The following is a 17765-nucleotide window of genomic DNA, read 5'->3' as shown; positions in this document are numbered from 1 at the left end:
TGTTCTGGTTTGAGTCTTGTCATTTTCAAGTCAATACCTCATAGAAGTCCAAACATTGACTTTCTGAGAGTGGCTTCACTGCAGAAACACATACATACATCTACATACAAATGATAAAAATTACTTACATTTCTAACTTCTGAAACAGAAATGTGCCTTTGAGTTGACGGCTCTACTAAAAGCCCAGATGCTCCCTCAAGATATATTTTCTCAGGCTGATACATGACAGTTACCATAGATCTGCACAGCTTGGGTAAAAGGAAAGAAGAAGTAGAGGGGTAGTATATTGTGGCTTCTAGCCATCTATTATTTTATCTTGACAGGGTTAAAAAGATCATATTGCTCTGTATGGGAGACAACCTAAAATCAAATATTAAGTTAGAAAAGCTGTTTAAATATCACATTGCCCACAGAGGATATTTGCCTATATAGGCAGAAATAGTGATTCCCCATGCAGGACACTACAAGATACGGCATTTGGATGGGGAAGGTGGGAGAAGAGAAGAACATTTGAATTAACTATCTCAATGAAACTGGGTACTCAAACTGAGACTAGCTTGCTTCTAGTACCTTCACTGGAAATAAAAGAACTTAATTATGTTCATTCAGCATTTACTAAGTCCTGTAAGTATACATTTTATAAAATTACTCAAAAAAAAAAACCAACAAAAAAAAAAGCAAAAGCAAAGTATTTTTAATGAAGCTGAAAACAAGTAGAACGTTCACATCAAGACTATGAAGGGCTGACAGTGGGGGAGTCTATCTTTTTTTCCATTTTAATATCTTCAATACGCCTGACTGCCCCCATATTCAAAAGAGTAACTGTCTTATGACAAAAATCAGGTTTGTCATCACTCCTTCCAGAGAGCCAGCTGCCTTTAGTTAGAGAAGCGATTGCATGAACACGGACCCTAATGCCAGCCTGTGATTCTCTAGTATCATGGAGAGCTTATGCAGATATTTAAAGAAGCTGGGACTTTAACAGATTGCCTTACGATCCGTTACAGGGGGCATGGCAGAATGGCTCTTTGGTTTGTGATCCTCAAACTGGTTCTCCAGTTTGCAAGGCAGACAGAGGACCTACTTTTTCCAGTTAGTTTCTCTATGAATGATCTTATTTTCTTGCTGGAAAGAAGTGAGCCTTTCTATAATAAGTGAGCACACATTAACTCAAATATTCGTTTCATACAAATACATTTGTGAACAAAAAAGGCAGAATGGTTTGAAGGAATCCATGTTCTGCTCAGAAATCATAATTTGTTAAGAGTTCCTAAAATACTCAGCTTTTAAATCAGCATACACTTGACCAAAGAATTACAGGTATGACTAGCGTTGCCACTATGAAAATAAGTGTTTGGGAAGGGAAGAGAATGAGGAAGGAGAAAAGAAGGAGTAAGAAGAGACAATTAGTAATATTTCTATTTTTCTTGTTTCTTGACATTTGCAAAGATAGTCATCTGAATAAATCTCATGGTTAGGTCAGAGGAACACGCCACATCCCTCAAGGCAGCACAGAACAGCACCTCTTGCATATGCATTTGTCACAGTTTAAAAACTATCAAGATATACTTAGGGGCATATTAATGGACAGGCAGAGCTCAGGGCACACACCTGAAGCAAATCACTTCAGGGCAGCTGCATACAAATGAGTGGGCCTTTCAAAAAATACCAATTCTCATTTGTTGCAAGTTCATCCATTCATACGGGCCTTCATCAAGTAAGACCAGAACACAGGCTTAGTTAAAAACAAAACAAAACAGAGCCAAAAGACATCCACCCCAAACAGAACAAAACACAAACCAACAACGCTCTTCTATTCAAGTACCTGGGGTTAAGTTGAACCTCAGGTCTTGCCCTGAAAATCCCAAATGCCTAATTTATTGGTTTTTGAAGATTCTGATTTGCTGTTAATTTTACTCATTCTCTCTGAAGCTTCAGGTTTTCAACAGCAAAACTCTAAGTGACTCTTCCATCTCACCTCTCCTTTCCCTCTAACTTAAAAATAATGATCCAAGTCTTTAATGGCTAAGATCCATCTGCTGGTATGAGTCAGCAAAAACATCTCTGCATATTTTGTTGTGGTGTTCTTGCACATGGGTTTCAGATAGCTCAGAAGACAACCTCAGACGTGAAAGTCTACAGGATATTACAGATTCATTTTTATGTCATCGTGAATCTTTACAAGCGAAATTAAGAGATTCTGGGACAAAATATTTGATTCAAAATCACTTGAATTTTTTTTTCCTCCATTACATATGTCTGTACTGCCTAAAAATCTATTGATATTTATCATCACCAAAAATGTTCCACATTTAAAGCAACTTTGCTAACAAAGCAGCAGAAAACAGAGTAATGAGCTTTAGATCCCTTGTATTACATAAAACATTCATCCAGAAGAATGTTGGAGAAGTCTATGGAGGCCTGCTATGGAGGCCTGCTACATCCAGAGGGTTATTTTTGCATTTCATTACTTTTTATATAAGAGCTGCTTATGTCTGGAGAATTATTACCAAGGTTTCTCAGCTTCCTTCTCTCAAACACTATGAAATTAGTCAGTTTATGTTTGTAAAGTGTTTTGAAGACAAAAACCAACAGATAATTGCAAAGAATTGTTTGAATGCCATAGCAAATTTAAATTCCTTTTTCTCGGTACAATATGTTGCTATTAATTCATTAAAATGAAATGAATGGATTCTGTCTTGTAGACCATTTAAAACCCTAAAAATGTCCACATTTGTCACCATATTTTCATTTAATTCTCGTTTGTTTCCTTATGAACAACTGTATGGATTACTGAGTTTTCAACATTCTTCTTGTGGAAAAAAAATGCGAAGATCTACTTTGCAAATAGATCAAATCAGGAACAGAACAGTTAGGCAACACAGATTTTCTGTTTTGAAAGAGTATTATGCATTTTAAATGGCCAGATAAGAAAGAAGAAAAAAAAAAAAAACCACACCAAACAAAACACCACAAAATTAAGGCTAGCTCAGTTCTCTGCCAGGTAAAGATTCATGAACTTGTGAAATGTGTATAGATGGACCATTTAAAATGGATAGTCCATTTCTAATGCAGCATATTACTAAGCCATTGCAACTTTTCCCTAAGCTGGTTTTACAGACAAAATACTTTCAGGATTAGGAAAAGAAAAACTTGAAGTTTGGAGTTTGTGCTTACTTGCAATATACAGAGGTGTAATTTGGTTGCCTCCCATTTTATTTAAGAAACCATGTGAAAACACACAGATTTGGAGTTATCACAGCCTACCAACATAAAACGTAATGCTGGCAACAGAGCTACAATATGCCAAGAATGCCTACTTGTAGATAGCCACCCTGCTCCCCGAAGAAGCAGGTATACCTGTTCTTTGATCTCTTGCAGTTTTCGGCTTTGCTCTCTGATATCATGGAGTAGCTGTAGTGCCTTGTCATCTTCCTGAGACACCTCCATCCGTGCCTGCTCCAGGCTTCGCTTTAAGCTCTGCAGAAAGCAAAATGTTCAATACATAGTCTTTGGTTTTTTCCAGGTGGCTGTATAATAAAGATCTTTCGCTATACAAATGCCTCCTTGACTGCAGTGAGGCATCAAAAAAACTGAGACACTAATGATGGAACCCTAAAGAAATTCATGGCCAGTGCTGCTTCTATCTGGATAGAAGCAGCCCAGTTTACAAATACTCTTTACTATACTTAGATCTCAGTTCAAATCTCTACGTCCTCACATCAGGTTCAGAGACAAAAAACAGAGATCACAAAAGGCATCCATTGTTGACAGCATTTATCTATATTTTGTCTAGCATTATTAATTCACAACCTAGATACAATCCTTCAGCTTCATGTTACTAACAAGCCTATTCATTTTTCTTGTTGTTGTTAAGTGAGTTCAATCCTTCAATCATCGTTAAACTTCTACAAAGAAGAGAGAGCTGCTTCTGTATCTCACCACATACCTTACCTGCGAATTTTGACAGACTAGTGGTCCTCCTATCAACTGTGTATTATTCTTCAACAGAAAGATACACACTGAATTCTATTTATTTACCTATTTGGAAAATCACTCAGCCCTATTTTAAGATATGCTTTCCAACAAACCAACCCATCAGAAATGCTTTGCAATTCTCTGAAACAGTATTATCTGGATTTTTGTTCTTGGTACAAGAGAGGGACAGAATATCAAATCCAACTGAAAACACAGAGACTATTAACTAGAATGAAAATATCCTCACTGGAGTCGTGCCAGGACAACTGGGCAAGCCATTCCAGCTCCCATGAAAAATGCCAAATGATTTCTGAAGATACGGTTTCAAGGCCTCATTTTTATATTCCATCTGAAAAATAGCACCTGTCCTACCATCATCCCTGACATTACGCTGGGGAACTGCATCAGTATGAACTCAAAATACCACAGATGAAGGCAACGCCATTGTTTCCTAATCCTGCTATTTGTCCTTGAAGATTTCTGTCTAGGTACTGACTAGGCTCCATCCTCTTCTGGCTAAGAAACCTGCAAGAAGTCAAAACCAAGCATGTTCTAAGCACAGCCAGCAAGACAAACATCACAAATAGCTTCAGCAAGACCAGGACAGTAGTTATTCCTGTATGTTCCAAGCACATGACCATGAAAACAAAGTTTGAATAAAACTATCAAGGAAGCCTCTGAAAACAATTCAGGGCTCCATATTCAACAGATATCCTCTCACATATTATTTTCTCTCCATCAAGTACACCACTGAAACCATGATGGAAGAGAAAGGCAGAGACCACCAGATTTCAGGCCTTCTGAGCTGAAAGGACTGCTGTAAGGGCTCACACTGCATTCTGTGATATAGGTGGCCAGGTCCTGCTCCAGGAGGGATCGCTGGGTCTCAGAGGCTTTCAGTTCCACCTCCTTTTGGCTAAGCACAGCCTCCACCTCTGACACTCTCCGGTGCAACCGCGTCATTTCCTGCTCCATCTGCAATAAATACCAAGAGGTTATAAAGAGGGCTTCAAAAGCTTTGTTAACTGCTACTTTCAGAACTCTGTTTGTAAGGAATTTGTCTCCAAGAGACTTCTAGCTATATTTCTCCAAATGGTGTTTAAATTCCGATACCATTGTCTCTGCTCCAGGAATGCACAGTTCTTCTTAAGGACAAGTAGTAAGTCTAAGTCACCCCATTCATTCAAGCTGCTTGTTCATATTCAGTCATTCTTCGAACCCCAGTTAGCAAAGAAGACTCAATCATTTTTCACCTGACTTGCAGAGATGGGTTCACTTTAACCTTATCCCAAATCCATGCTGGACCAGAAGATGGTTTGCCCCCATCTCCTTGTCAGGAGCAAATAGTCAAATCCAAAACAGAGCAGGGAGAAAAGTAATCGAACTCTCATAAAAGTCTCAAACAAGCAGTAAGTTTTAAAAGACTCCACCAGGTTCCCTTTATTGGAGGACAGCAACTGTTATAGGATGTTCACCACAACCAGTGATTTGACAACAGTTATGTAAGTAGAAGCTGAGGCGTTAGGAAGAGAACCTCAGAACAGTACTGTTGTAATTGTGCGTCAGATGAAGAGGCACGGCCTGCAGGAAGAAGCAGTCGTCTGTGTCACGCTGAGAAAAGGACTGTTTAAAATCCAGAGCCACTTCTTGTTAAGATAAAAGTATCTAGAGCAACAGCATGGCCTAAATTCATCTCCCTTTGTACTGGATAGGAAGCCACCTCACTGAAGGAAACGCACTTTGCCCACCAGGAGTCTGGATGATCAGCAGCATCTGACAGATCTCTGGACATACAGTGGTTGCAGATTCCTGGAGCAATGGAGATGGCCAATCGCATAAATAAATACCTTGTGACACTTGTCCTGGGCTTCTTGGAGTTCTTTGCTCTTGAGAATAAGTTTCTTTTCCATGGAGCTGACCTTGGCTGGAGAATCCACACTTGAAAAAACAGATCTAAAAAAGCAAAGTCAAACAGCACATGAATATGGGGAAAAGGTACAGAAGTCTGCAGTTATGCATCCCTGGTGAAGTTACTGGGTGCTTACTCATACTAGGATAAAAGAAAGGTGCAGCAATCACAATCTAACAGCCATCACTTCAGATCAAACATGCCATAAAACCTGATGACAGTATATCATTATTAAATAATCCATGTGGACTTCTAGTTACAGTATTAATATTTTTCATCAGTGACTTTTATGTCAGAGTGCAAAACAATAAATGATACCAACATTATAGATTTATAAGTGTAACAAAAAGAAAGCATAAAGTCAACGTAACCATTTGGAAAGGTAACAAGTTTTCAGAGAATTGCTTTTTATTTTGTACTTTATTGTTAAACAGGTTTTTAAATTATCAAAGTACAAAAGCACTAAAAAGTTTAACATGTCATAATCTGCACCACAGGAAGAATAATTTAGTATCCTTAGTTACCCTCTGTGAATCAAAATTGAACTTTCCTAACCCAATTCATACTAACCCTACAAACTCAATCAATATCAAGATGATTAGTCACACTGTAGAACTTCAGAGTTCTATTTACAAGTAATTTTTTTTTGTGAGACAACTGTACTATTCAAAACAATTTGACTCCAGAAACCTGGGGAAAATAATATTTACATGTTCTTAAGCTTTCTGTCTAATTGGGACTCAACATTTAAGAAGCTTACCATTTCTGTTAGTCTAAATTCATACTAGAACAGGACAGGAATCCACTCAGTGTTTTGAAGCATATTTTTAGTGCTTTGCAGTCTTAAATATGTAATTTGCAACCAAAAATTAAGTACACACATCAAAATATAATTTTTATAATCACATTCTCCCTCGCATAAAATTATTCAAAATAGATATCTAAGCAGTTAATGATGGAACCAGTGTTAACCGATAGATGAAAAGGCAGAAGTAGAATGAAGGTGCTAATAAAAGATCATACAGTCTGCCCACACATTGCTTTCTGCTTCTCCTGGCCACAGTTTGGTATGCAGCCAGTTATCCCCATGGAGAGAAATGAGCTTTGAGCAGCTCTCTGCATATAGCCGTACACCCACACGCAGCAGCACAGTCTCTCTTAACACCAAGGAAAGTTTGATTCCACCACCACCATTTTCTGAGAAAAAGCTACTCCTTAATCCAAATAGATATGCAGGACAGTCACAAGAAAGACATGGATTTTTAGGAAAATGGTGCAGCAATGTATCTGTATCAAAACGGATCTTCTGAACCACCACCTTAAGCAGTCATTACGAAATACAGTTTTGATATTAGCAAACAAACACAGCAAAATCCACCAATCCTGTCTTGAAATGGCAAATACTAATATTTATTCAGAAATCTGATATGGAAAAACTTAAAAGACAGAATCCTGCATGTCAACAATATAGATATGATCAGGACTTGAAAAAAAACAAGTGTTAAAAGTGAATGATTTTGTAAAGCATTCCTTTAGTCCTGGTCCAATCAATCCAATCCATCAAATTATCATATTTAAAAATCAATTTATAAAGCGTGTCTATACTCCTACAGGGAAAAGGCAACCATCTGAGAAAGATGCATATTAAATACCATAACAGCTGGGTGTACAAACAAGGCTAAAAATGAATAGTTGAGAAAAGCAGTCTAAAAATACAAATTAAAGCTCACATTAACTAAAAAAGACACTAAGGAATCTGCTCTAAAATGTTAATCAAATATATGTAAATAGCTGCAAATGTGTACCGAGACAAGTCTGAAAATCTTTTTATAATAAAAATTTAGCTTTACATTTCTGAACTGAACTGGCTAAACGCAAGTTTGTTATTTTTAATTATACTTTCAACAGTAGCTATCACCTTTTTACTTTTATTCTTTTCAAATCTGAGACGTTACCCAAGAAAACTCTAGCCAGTTCTCACAGACCTGGTTTTATTTGCTGTTCCCATTTCATCTCTCCAAAGGGGCTAATTTTACTTGTTATTTTTGTTCATTTATTTCATTTGCTCTTAAAAGAATCAGAGTCTAACATTACAGGCACCATCTTGCATTTCAAAAATTTCTCCTAGCAAGCCTGCTTAAACAATCCACATGCTCTGCAACTTAGGAAGTACCAGGACAGACTCAGGCGAGACACAGAGCTCTGCCAAGACACATTCAGCCAGGAGTGATGGGATGGGACAGAGCACAGGAAACAAGCACTGCCCGAAGTTTGAATTTCATTAGGTGACTGTAGAGGGAGCTGCTCCTCAGGACTGGTGTCAGTTTTGTAAGGAAAGAGAAGGCTACAAACCAGAACTAGTCTTCCTTCCTTATCCCTGTCCAAAGAGAGGAAGAAATTCCTTCAAAATATGTGTCCTGGTGACAGGGTGATTTTCCCACCACGGAAACAGTACATCTTATCCCCAGGGTGAAGCTGATTTCAGTTAGCAGTGGTCACACAGGTTTAAGACACATCCTTTCCCAGTAATTTTTCCCTGTGTACAAATTATATTAGGACAACTTCATGAACATCCGTACAACCTTCAAAGTATCAGAAAGGGGGCAGACAGAGGAAATCAAGAGCAATGGAATACTGACTAATCTAAGAAGCCTTGTCATGGTGATACAAGCTCTCAACACAGCATGACAAGGTGGAAAATACCACATTGCTGGGGCACTTACGTTCTTCCTCAGTCAGCATCATCTCAGAAATTAAACACATACAATCCAACACCAAAAGCCATGACGCACAGCTATCATTTAGGTTGGTACCATCTCAGAATATTTCATTTAACTAACTGCTACATCTGGATCAATTCTCTTAGCACAACCAAGCAGTTTCTGCTGTTTCCTCTGAAGTACGAAAAAAAGATTAACAAAAGGTAACCAGCATACATCAAAAAAAATTGCAATAAAAGAACAACCCAAAGTCGAGTCAATAGTACCAAGTGCTGATAGCGCTAGCTGTGCCGATTTACTTTCAAAGGAAGCGCTGCCTGCATGACTAAAAACAAGTTAACTTACAGCTGACTATCTAGTGCTTTCACAGCTAGATCAGCAACAGCCCCAACCAGCAAAACGATCAGAAATGGTGCTGGTTGTGTTAAAGCTCCTCCAGTCCTAGCATGGCTGAGATGAAGAAGAAAAAAGTATTAGTACAGGAAAAGCTTTAAGATGGTTCTGGAGTGTCAAACTTGCATCTTAAACTCCCTAGTACATCATACCTCGTACCTTCCTTTGTCCTTTTATGCCACTCTCATAAACCCCCAGCTCACCTGTGCTTCTTCCTTCTCACAACGATTGACACCATCTGTCCTAATCTTGGCCCCCACACAGCATGCCTATAATCTCATCCCCCGTCCCTCATGCTCTATTCTTTTTAGCATTATACTCATCTGTACCTTCCGCCCCCTCGTAAATGCTTGCTCAGGCCTAAAAAAAACCAACCAAAACCAAACAGTGATACCATCAATCTGTGAATAGAGCTAGCTGAAGCGCAGCATATTTTTGGTATGCTTATCCTGTGCTTCCTCTTTAGTCTATCTTTGGTGAGTTTACCAGAACCCGACAAACTCTTGGAAGAAACCAGTAGTCCTTCTTTTTGGAAGAATGGCTCATTTTAACTCTTACTATTTTATAATGACAATCATGAATCCGTATAAAATTTTAAAATCAAAAAAAATTGAAAAATATCACTTCTTAGGAACTTACAGAAAAGATCTGGATCATCTACCAAAGCCTCACAGGCCACAATTCAAGAACTACTAGGATTACATATATTCCGATATTATATTCTGAAGAGATAATTAAAAAAACCCACCCTATATCAGCAACGGAGATTAGGTACTAGTCCCATTGTCAGCCTTGCCTGTGAATAAAGCTCTAGGTTGTGGTTTAGCAAGTATTTTATATTAACCTAAGTTTTGTATCATATGTAGTCAAGTCCCTTTAGCTCTTTACTCCAGTCTAAGAGAGGGCACACAAAAATTTCCATCATAAACTGGGGGTTTTTTTATTAGGTTTTTAAAATTAGATATTTTGGTATATTTTATCAGGTATTTATTTTTATTAGTTTTTTTTGTATATTTGGTTAGCCATAGATTTGTAACTTATCTTATGCTTGGGGGCTTCTACTAGTCCCACGCAAGGGACAAGAACAATTTTCGTTCACCACTTGATGCCTATTTCTGGCATCTAAGGGTTTTTCTCACTTGTTCTAAGCACTGGAGATCAGCCACAGTTAGGGACAGGAAGTAAGGTGGAGGTGTCTTTTAATAGAATTAAATTCTCCGTTGCCTGTTATCTTGTCACAGTCACATGCTCGCAGCCAAACCAGCAGCCAGATTTGCAGTCTCCCCCATATCAAGAATTCAGAGGCCATGATGGGAGAAAGAGCTGGTCCTTCTCTGCAGCCTGATCTCAGTTCTTAGAGCCATAGAGGAGACTTACTTACCAAACACTTTGCTAGTACAGGAACCTAGGACATAAGCAGTGCCCTTCACTTCTCCTGATTGCTTCCTACAACACCTTATTGTCATGCCTTTTGCTCTTTTGTTAAATCTTTCATTTATTATAGGGTCACAAATTCTTCCCAGAACTCATGATATCGAGCAACACATAGTACGTTTTAATTCAATGGACCCTTCTAAACTACACACTGACTGTAGAATTCCTGGCAACAGGTCTAAGTGACTGAGGTGAACTCTTCTAACCCTGAGTGATTGGGAGGGAGAGGAGAATGGAAAAGAGAACTTCTTTTATCCTCCTCCTGTCCACTTTTTTCTTTTTTCCAAACACTGCCTTTTCTCTGAAGTATTTGAAATTCTTGCTCAGCTATGGCGTCTTACAGTCCAGGGAACAAGGGCAAGAGGGTAATCCCAAACTTCATAGCTTGACAGCCCTCAAATTAAAAGCAAAGAAACTTTCAAGGACCTTGTTAATGGCACTCTGCAGTTGCCTGGCCTAACTATAAGCAGCACTAGAGGCATTAGAGCTATCATGCTGCAGACACAGGAAAACAGATCTGCATCGCTTAGCAACCATAAGGATAAGACTTTCAGAGGAAAGATTTTAAGAAGAAAAATTCTAGACCTATAAACTTGATAACTTAGGACCTTCCAGAGAAGACATCCCAGGATTCACAACAGATAGGCCTACTCTCCATCTACTGTTCTATTCCCCATCTAGAATTTGAGATTCAAGCTAGTGTGGACAGAAATAGTACTTTATTTCCTCAAGTAAAACATACGCCATGCAATATTTTATAAGTAAGAAGTTATCTTTATGACCCAATGTTGCAGTGATATTGAGAATAAACTAGTCACTGCATTATTTAAATACAGCTATTTTGAAGTCTCCATACACTCTTTGCTGTATTTAAATAACCTTCTCAGAACAAAATGCAAGTATTTACTGCTAAAAATATCGAAGTGCAATTATTTAAATCTCATTCAAATAAAAGAAACCACTAAGATCTACTTATATTAAAATGATTTGGGAGAAAATGAAGTACACGATGTCTTTCTGTTCCAGCTCGGGAAAAAACAGGCCACATCAAGCAGAAATTTTACTTCAGCCAAAATTTATCCAGAGCACATTAATCTCCATACTGTTCTGTTATACCCCATCTGATCTATTACCAACATTCAAATATAACTTCAATACGCATTTTCAGCACTAGCTCCACAAAGAAAGCAGATCAATCTGCTATATCTATATCACTTTTCATCTTTCAGCCTCCAGCACAGTTACACCACTGTTCCCGAGACTTTACCTCACGCTCCTCTTCAGTTCTACTCCTGGGCCCCCATTACGTATATGTTTTTACCATACATATATGGTCACTGTTGAGCCTCTTGTGACTGTTACATGAATGGTCATGTAGCCTTGATAGAGGGATTGCAGTTCCCCAGGCAGAAAATCTAACACCGTAAGTTATTTCACTTCTAAATCAAGATAAGATAAGATTTTAACCCCAGGTATCTACAGATACAACATTCTATTTTTTTAATTCTGCTGACAATGTCAGAATATCATTTCTCCAAAAGAATACTCTTTTGATTGTTATGCCCTCTCCCTTCCTTCCTCTTTCATCATAAAAGCAGCTCTACTGAGGACGGACAGTCACAGATTCCCTTTTTATTACTGGCATAACCATCATATAACCTTGATTCACGGTGTGGGCATGATCAAAGATGTCAACAGTATCACCAGATTTGGTTACACACTTACTGCAGAGCAACTATCAAAACCAATATGACAAAAAAATGAAAACTTGGTTAAGACAGATTGACAACGAAGTCCCTTAAGAGAACTACCTAGCAGCAATGAACGATGGTTGACACGAAAACACAGCGCCTTAGTGCACTGAGTCACTAACCCAGCTAAAGCCATTACATTCCTGAGAGGCCTCATGATACTGAGGTAAGGACTTCTCAACTTAAGGTACGGCACTAAGACTTTTTCAATAGCTTTGTCATCAGAAACTAACCACTCACCGCACCAAACGCTTTACACCATACTATTTATATTCTTCTTTTTCTCCGACTTCATTCTCTCAGAAAGCATGTTTTCTTTCAGTTGAAAACCATTTTTTCTAGATCTTTACCGCCCTCCACAAACACATACCCTGTATACTTCATCCAAATCTCCTGTCTCTCCACACACAATACAGCAGTCTTCACATTTAACTTGACCCAACAGCACAGTCAGCTGCCATGAAGCTCCTTCTCTTGTTCACTGACCCACTGCACATTCTCAGATTACTGGAGCTCCATTTCTGTGGATCACTGATTCAGCCTTACACATCCCCAGTACTTCGTGCCTACTCTCTGACCCAATAAATTCCCCCCCCCCAATTTCCATCTCTGAACTCCTCAGTATTCTCCTTCTCTTAGGGATCTGCAGTATCAGAAATACAATCACCTACTGCTCCCTAGCTAACAGGAACAACTAATTCAAAGTATTTGAACAATGATTTTAACAGTAACTGTTTTAGAATCAATCTTTCCATTTCCTTCCCTCCCTCTCACCCTTGAAATAATCACAGAACTGTAGGACATGCACAAGCCACAGCAGCAACAGATAAAGCCAGAATCTGGCAGCTTCCCTAAAGCAGCGTACAGACCAGTTAAAACAGCTTTTTCCCACACACTCACCATCCTCACTGTAACAAACCTTCCTGTTTTTCCAACAGTCCTACCCACCTAAGCAATAATTCCTACTCACTCTGGTCTGAGGATCCCTAATGCCTTGATGAATGAAAACCCCACAAACGGCAAATCTTCACCCGAGAAGCCTGCTGGGTTCAACTGGCGCGTAGAGGATAAAACCCGTGAATTCTTCTCTGGTTCATCAAAATTTGAGGTGTCATCATCAGACTTGAGAGTAGGAACGAAGGGGGGAGGAGCTGGTGAAAAAAGCAAGAAGAAAAGACAAAATTCAGCTACAGTTCACTCTGCAACAGTCCCACTCATTCAGTGCTTGCAATGGCACTGCAGCTCCTGCTTTTAATCTTGCTAACACAAGCAGACTGAGCTGCTGCTCTCAAATCGTATTACAGCAACAAGAGATTAACCCTTAAGCTACCAACATGGCTACCACTCTGCAGGCAGAATGTCTCCCACACTGATTAAATTGGGGTTTAGGTTAGGAATTTGAGATTGTGGGGTTTGGGGGTTTTTTATTAGGTTAGAGGGTTTTTTTCAACACATACATTGAATCAAATCAAAGCACCAGACTGAGAAAATCATTACTGTATTATAGCTAAAAGTAATTCAATTCTGATTCACCTAGAAGAAGAAAATGTCTCCAATCTATCCAATTAATGACACTACGTGAGAATGTAGCCTGATCCTTTGCTAGTCAGCTAAGGGATATATCTACCCTTTAATACCACTGAGAATCTTCCCAGAATGGGCTTCTAATCAACAGTGAACTGGTCTTTCTCCTGGAAGATTCTAAGCTATAGTTAGCAGAAGCTAATTGGTCTTCAAGAAGGGAAGAAATATCAGAAAGATTTTATTTCTCTAAAAGAGCTTGCTAAAGATCTGGAACTCTTGTTGGGACACCACTGCAGTCTGGCTCTGATACAATCAGCTCTGAAGAGAGGTAGAAATAGCAGGAATTACGATGTATTTCTTACTATAATTTCTAAATTGGTACCACTTAACTTGTTAAGCAGTTGTTAAATTTCAGCTGATTTTCTCATGTTTGCTTCAGTTTAATTAACCAACAGAACAAAAGAACAAGTTCTTCTCAATGATGTGCAGCATCCGAGCTACCTGCTGGCTTAGCTACGTGCATGAAAGGAATGAATGCAAAAGCCTGCTGTGCAACTCCTTCCTCGTTAAATCACGTTTTCTAAGATTTTTCTATTTATTTATTTATTTCACTGCTCAGGTCCTCACTCACTGCAAATCTACTAATCCCTCTTTTGCTCCATAACGGAGACAGCTCTTCAGTCAGCAACTAGAACGCAGCCCATTGTCACAAGCTGATGGAAGTGTAGTGTGCTAAAACCGTTACCATGGATCCAGGATAGATCTCCTGTAGCTGAAGGGCTGATGAGAATTGAAGAACCGGGAACAAACATTACAACCCCTGCAGTGCAGGCTCCCTGCTCCTGCTCTCTGCATGCTCGGAGTTTAACCCTACCTGCCTGCATCCCTGACAGATGCTGATGCTTATCTGACTGACACGGGCAGAATGAGTCACTGCTGGAGCTTGCTAGCTCCCTCTAGGTTGCCAAAGCCTTTCACAGCCCGCTTGTTAACTCTTCATCCTCTAGACAAATGTACGCTTAAACTACCCACCAGACCAGCATTAACAGCCAAATATATATATATATATATATATATATCTGTCTGTACAAAGCGCCAAATCACAACTACACATGCGGGCTTTGTTAGCAGCTCCCAAGGGAGCCGTTCCGACGCTGCTCCCGAGCAGGGAAGTGAGGAGAAATTCTGTGAAGCAGATAGGATGCTGCTCACGTACAGTACTTCCAAATACATTAGAATGAGATAAATGGGGAAAATACACAAATTAAATAGGTTCCGTAGTACAGAATTTTACTTATTGGCTCCAGAACATTCAAATTATCTGTCAATACCATAAATTTATTAATTTCTGCTATTTTGTTGGTTATAATATAAATTTAGAACCAATATAATGCTGACATTTATGTACCATAAACATATTTTTGGAATACAGATTGTTGGTAAGGATATGCATTTTTTAAAAAAATTCATTTAATGTCAGGATATGTCCAGCTACTCTTTCCTGTGCTCTTAATGATTAAAAACAGAGAAGCAACAGAAAACAGTTTGTAAGTATATCATCTTTAATGCAATTATAAGCCCAAAGTTACAGTTAATTTATAGCAGAGGGGGATAAACTCAGGAATTAACATTTTTTCATTTAGGACTTCTGCTTAAAGAACTTTGCGCACCCTCTCACAGGAAGGGGTTGCTGTGGGGCTTTTAGCAGTGTCGTTGAAGACAGATAGTGTCCATGAGGTAAAGTAATAGAGAAAACAGCAAATTATTCACTTCGTCTGGGGAAGTCTAGAATCTTTCTTAAAGCGGTAGCGAAAAACAACATAGCTGCCTTTTTATAATGATATAGCAAGCCTGTTACATACTCCTCAGAGTTTAACAGATAACTTCATCTTTGAAAGAGAGATCTAGTGCCTTACTGTTCACCAGAAATTAGCTAAGATCTTAAGAGTCATCTTCAAGCCCTTGCAATTAAAAAGGTCTTCACTCTTACCAACAAGAATTCCTAGTTAAACCACACGCATAAAAGAAAATATAATTTAAATACGCCTAAGATCAGCATGCACATAAAAAGATGAAAAGCACTCAATAGGGGAACAATGGATGCAAAAAGATAAAACTGAATGCGAGACAGAGCAAACCTTTGGGGCTGGTGGAAAACTAGTTTAAAGAGCACAGTGTTTTACACTGCACTTTCTTCTAATGTTTAATAAAAGAGGTGAACGAAAAAGAGCAATTGTGAAAACTAGATTAAAAAATTGTGAAAAAAATTGTTTGTCCTCTATTCTGCATTAACTAAAAATCCATGGCTAATAGCCCATAAGCTCTGCAACTTTGCAGTATAACCTTGTTACAGTATCTGTATCAAGAAACAGTAGCAACTAAAAAGAAAACTTACAACAGTCATTAAACAAAAGCACCTCTAAATCTTAAGTAGTTCTGAACTGTCAACAGTGACTGAAAATGAGAAGTAGAACTTTTTTAGAAGTTTCAGGACACTGGAGAAAAATTCACTTAGGAGTAAGAAGGAATATCTTTAAGAAAAAAAAAAAACAAACAAACAAAAAAAAAAAAAAAAACCAACCCAAAAAGCTAGATGTGGTCTGTCCAATTTTGTTAACTATTTGGTAGCTTCTTCATTGTCCCTTATTCCTAAGGCTAAGGAGGCCTTTGTCTGATATATATCTATATAAATATCTACCAAATAAATGGAGTAGTCTTGTAAAAACAAGCTAAAACAGAGGAGCAATTTTCTTCTCACATGTGGGTCATGTGGTGACATAATCTCTAGTTAAATTATTATTTGTTGCTTATTAATCAGAGGACCGTCACACAACTATATTATTTTCAGAACAAGATGAAGATTGGTGAATGCAAATGCATTGATGTGCTTATAAGTTGCTTCTTTAAAGGGAAGAATCCTTTAGTAGAGGTCAAGATAAGCTGCTGAGAACTAAACGTTAAAACTATGCCATCGCATCTGACAAGGTGAAAAATTTGCACTTTTTTCAGGCTCTCCCAAAAGGGAGGCAAAACTATTACTCAAAAAGACAGTAAACTCGATGCTTCTCCTCGTACAAACTGGTTGGGTTTAAAGACCTCTTTCTGTCTCCGATATGTTACAAACAAACGTACATGTTCTGTTTACCATTTAAAGTATCTTGTAGAGAACTGCATGTTATAAAAAAGCCAATTGCTTGCCTATATACCTCCCCACTTGTGGAAGGATATAACTCTCTTCCATCTGTTCCAAAGAATGACTTTTAGAGGAAAAGGGGGTGTCGTAGGTTGCTAAGTCTAAAAGAAAAAAAAAAAAAAAAGAAAAAGAAAAGAACAAAACCACCACATATACACTGCAGTACTTTAACCAGTTTATCATTAAGATTAGATAAAATCTTTTATGGAAGGAAGCTTTTTTTTTTTAAACTCTGCACTAGTGTGCTGGTGTATGTATTTATGACTAGTTCAAGGAACATTACCTTAACCGGGTCTTTTCATCCTTTCAAAATATTTTCATGCAAATCAGAACAGAGATACTGCATCTCCCCCAAGACAGTGAAAGATTTAAATGAAATAGGAAATTTAAAGGAAATATAGAATGCTTCTTAAGAATAAAAATGTGTCTTTTCTTGATCTGCAAGGTGATCTATATGTGCTTTCGGAGGAAAAGCATCCACACAGCCTTTTTAAGTAGGTTAGGCATTACTCTTCCTCAGGCTTTAAGAGGCCTATTTGAGTAAAGAGTTATGGAAGGAAAATAGAAAATAGAAAGTCCAAGTGATGTAACTTAAGGATGTTTTCTCTAAGACCACTTGAAAAAAAAGGCATTATACTAGTCTTAACCAGTCCATACAGTCTTATCTTAACGTATTTTCTGTTGAAAAAAGATATGAATATCTGAATGTATTTTCTGTTTTGTCAGGACAATGATCCAATGCACACATTTCTGTTAATAAAAGCGATCTTCAAGCTACCATGGAAGTAATCTCCACATGGAGAAACAAGTCAACATATTTTTCTGAAGGCAAGCATTTGAATTAAACATCACAGTGTCTAACT

General features: G+C 38.2%; 1 protein-coding gene across 4 annotated transcripts in view; it reads right to left on the bottom strand.

Moving 5' to 3' along the window:
- CIT (citron rho-interacting serine/threonine kinase) overlaps positions 1–17765 on the bottom strand; it is a 73995-nt gene that overhangs the window by 44580 nt on the left and 11650 nt on the right. For all 4 annotated transcript variants that reach the window (XM_086761806.1, XM_086761807.1, XM_010121475.2 and 1 more), the window contains exons 9-12: positions 13156–13336; positions 5826–5931; positions 4810–4953; positions 3361–3480 (exon numbers count right to left, since the gene is read on the bottom strand). In XM_086761806.1, the coding sequence (XP_086617932.1) occupies positions 3361–3480; positions 4810–4953; positions 5826–5931; positions 13156–13336 (551 nt within the window). The remainder of the gene's footprint in view (positions 1–3360; positions 3481–4809; positions 4954–5825; positions 5932–13155; positions 13337–17765) is intronic.

The sequence above is a fragment of the Chlamydotis macqueenii genome, chromosome 17 (assembly GCF_036417535.1).
Source record: "Chlamydotis macqueenii isolate bChlMac1 chromosome 17, bChlMac1.mat, whole genome shotgun sequence".
NCBI classification, from domain to species: Eukaryota; Metazoa; Chordata; class Aves; order Otidiformes; family Otididae; genus Chlamydotis; species Chlamydotis macqueenii.
The sequence above is the reverse complement of the archived record's forward strand: the minus strand, read 5'-3'. Positions and strand labels throughout refer to the sequence as shown.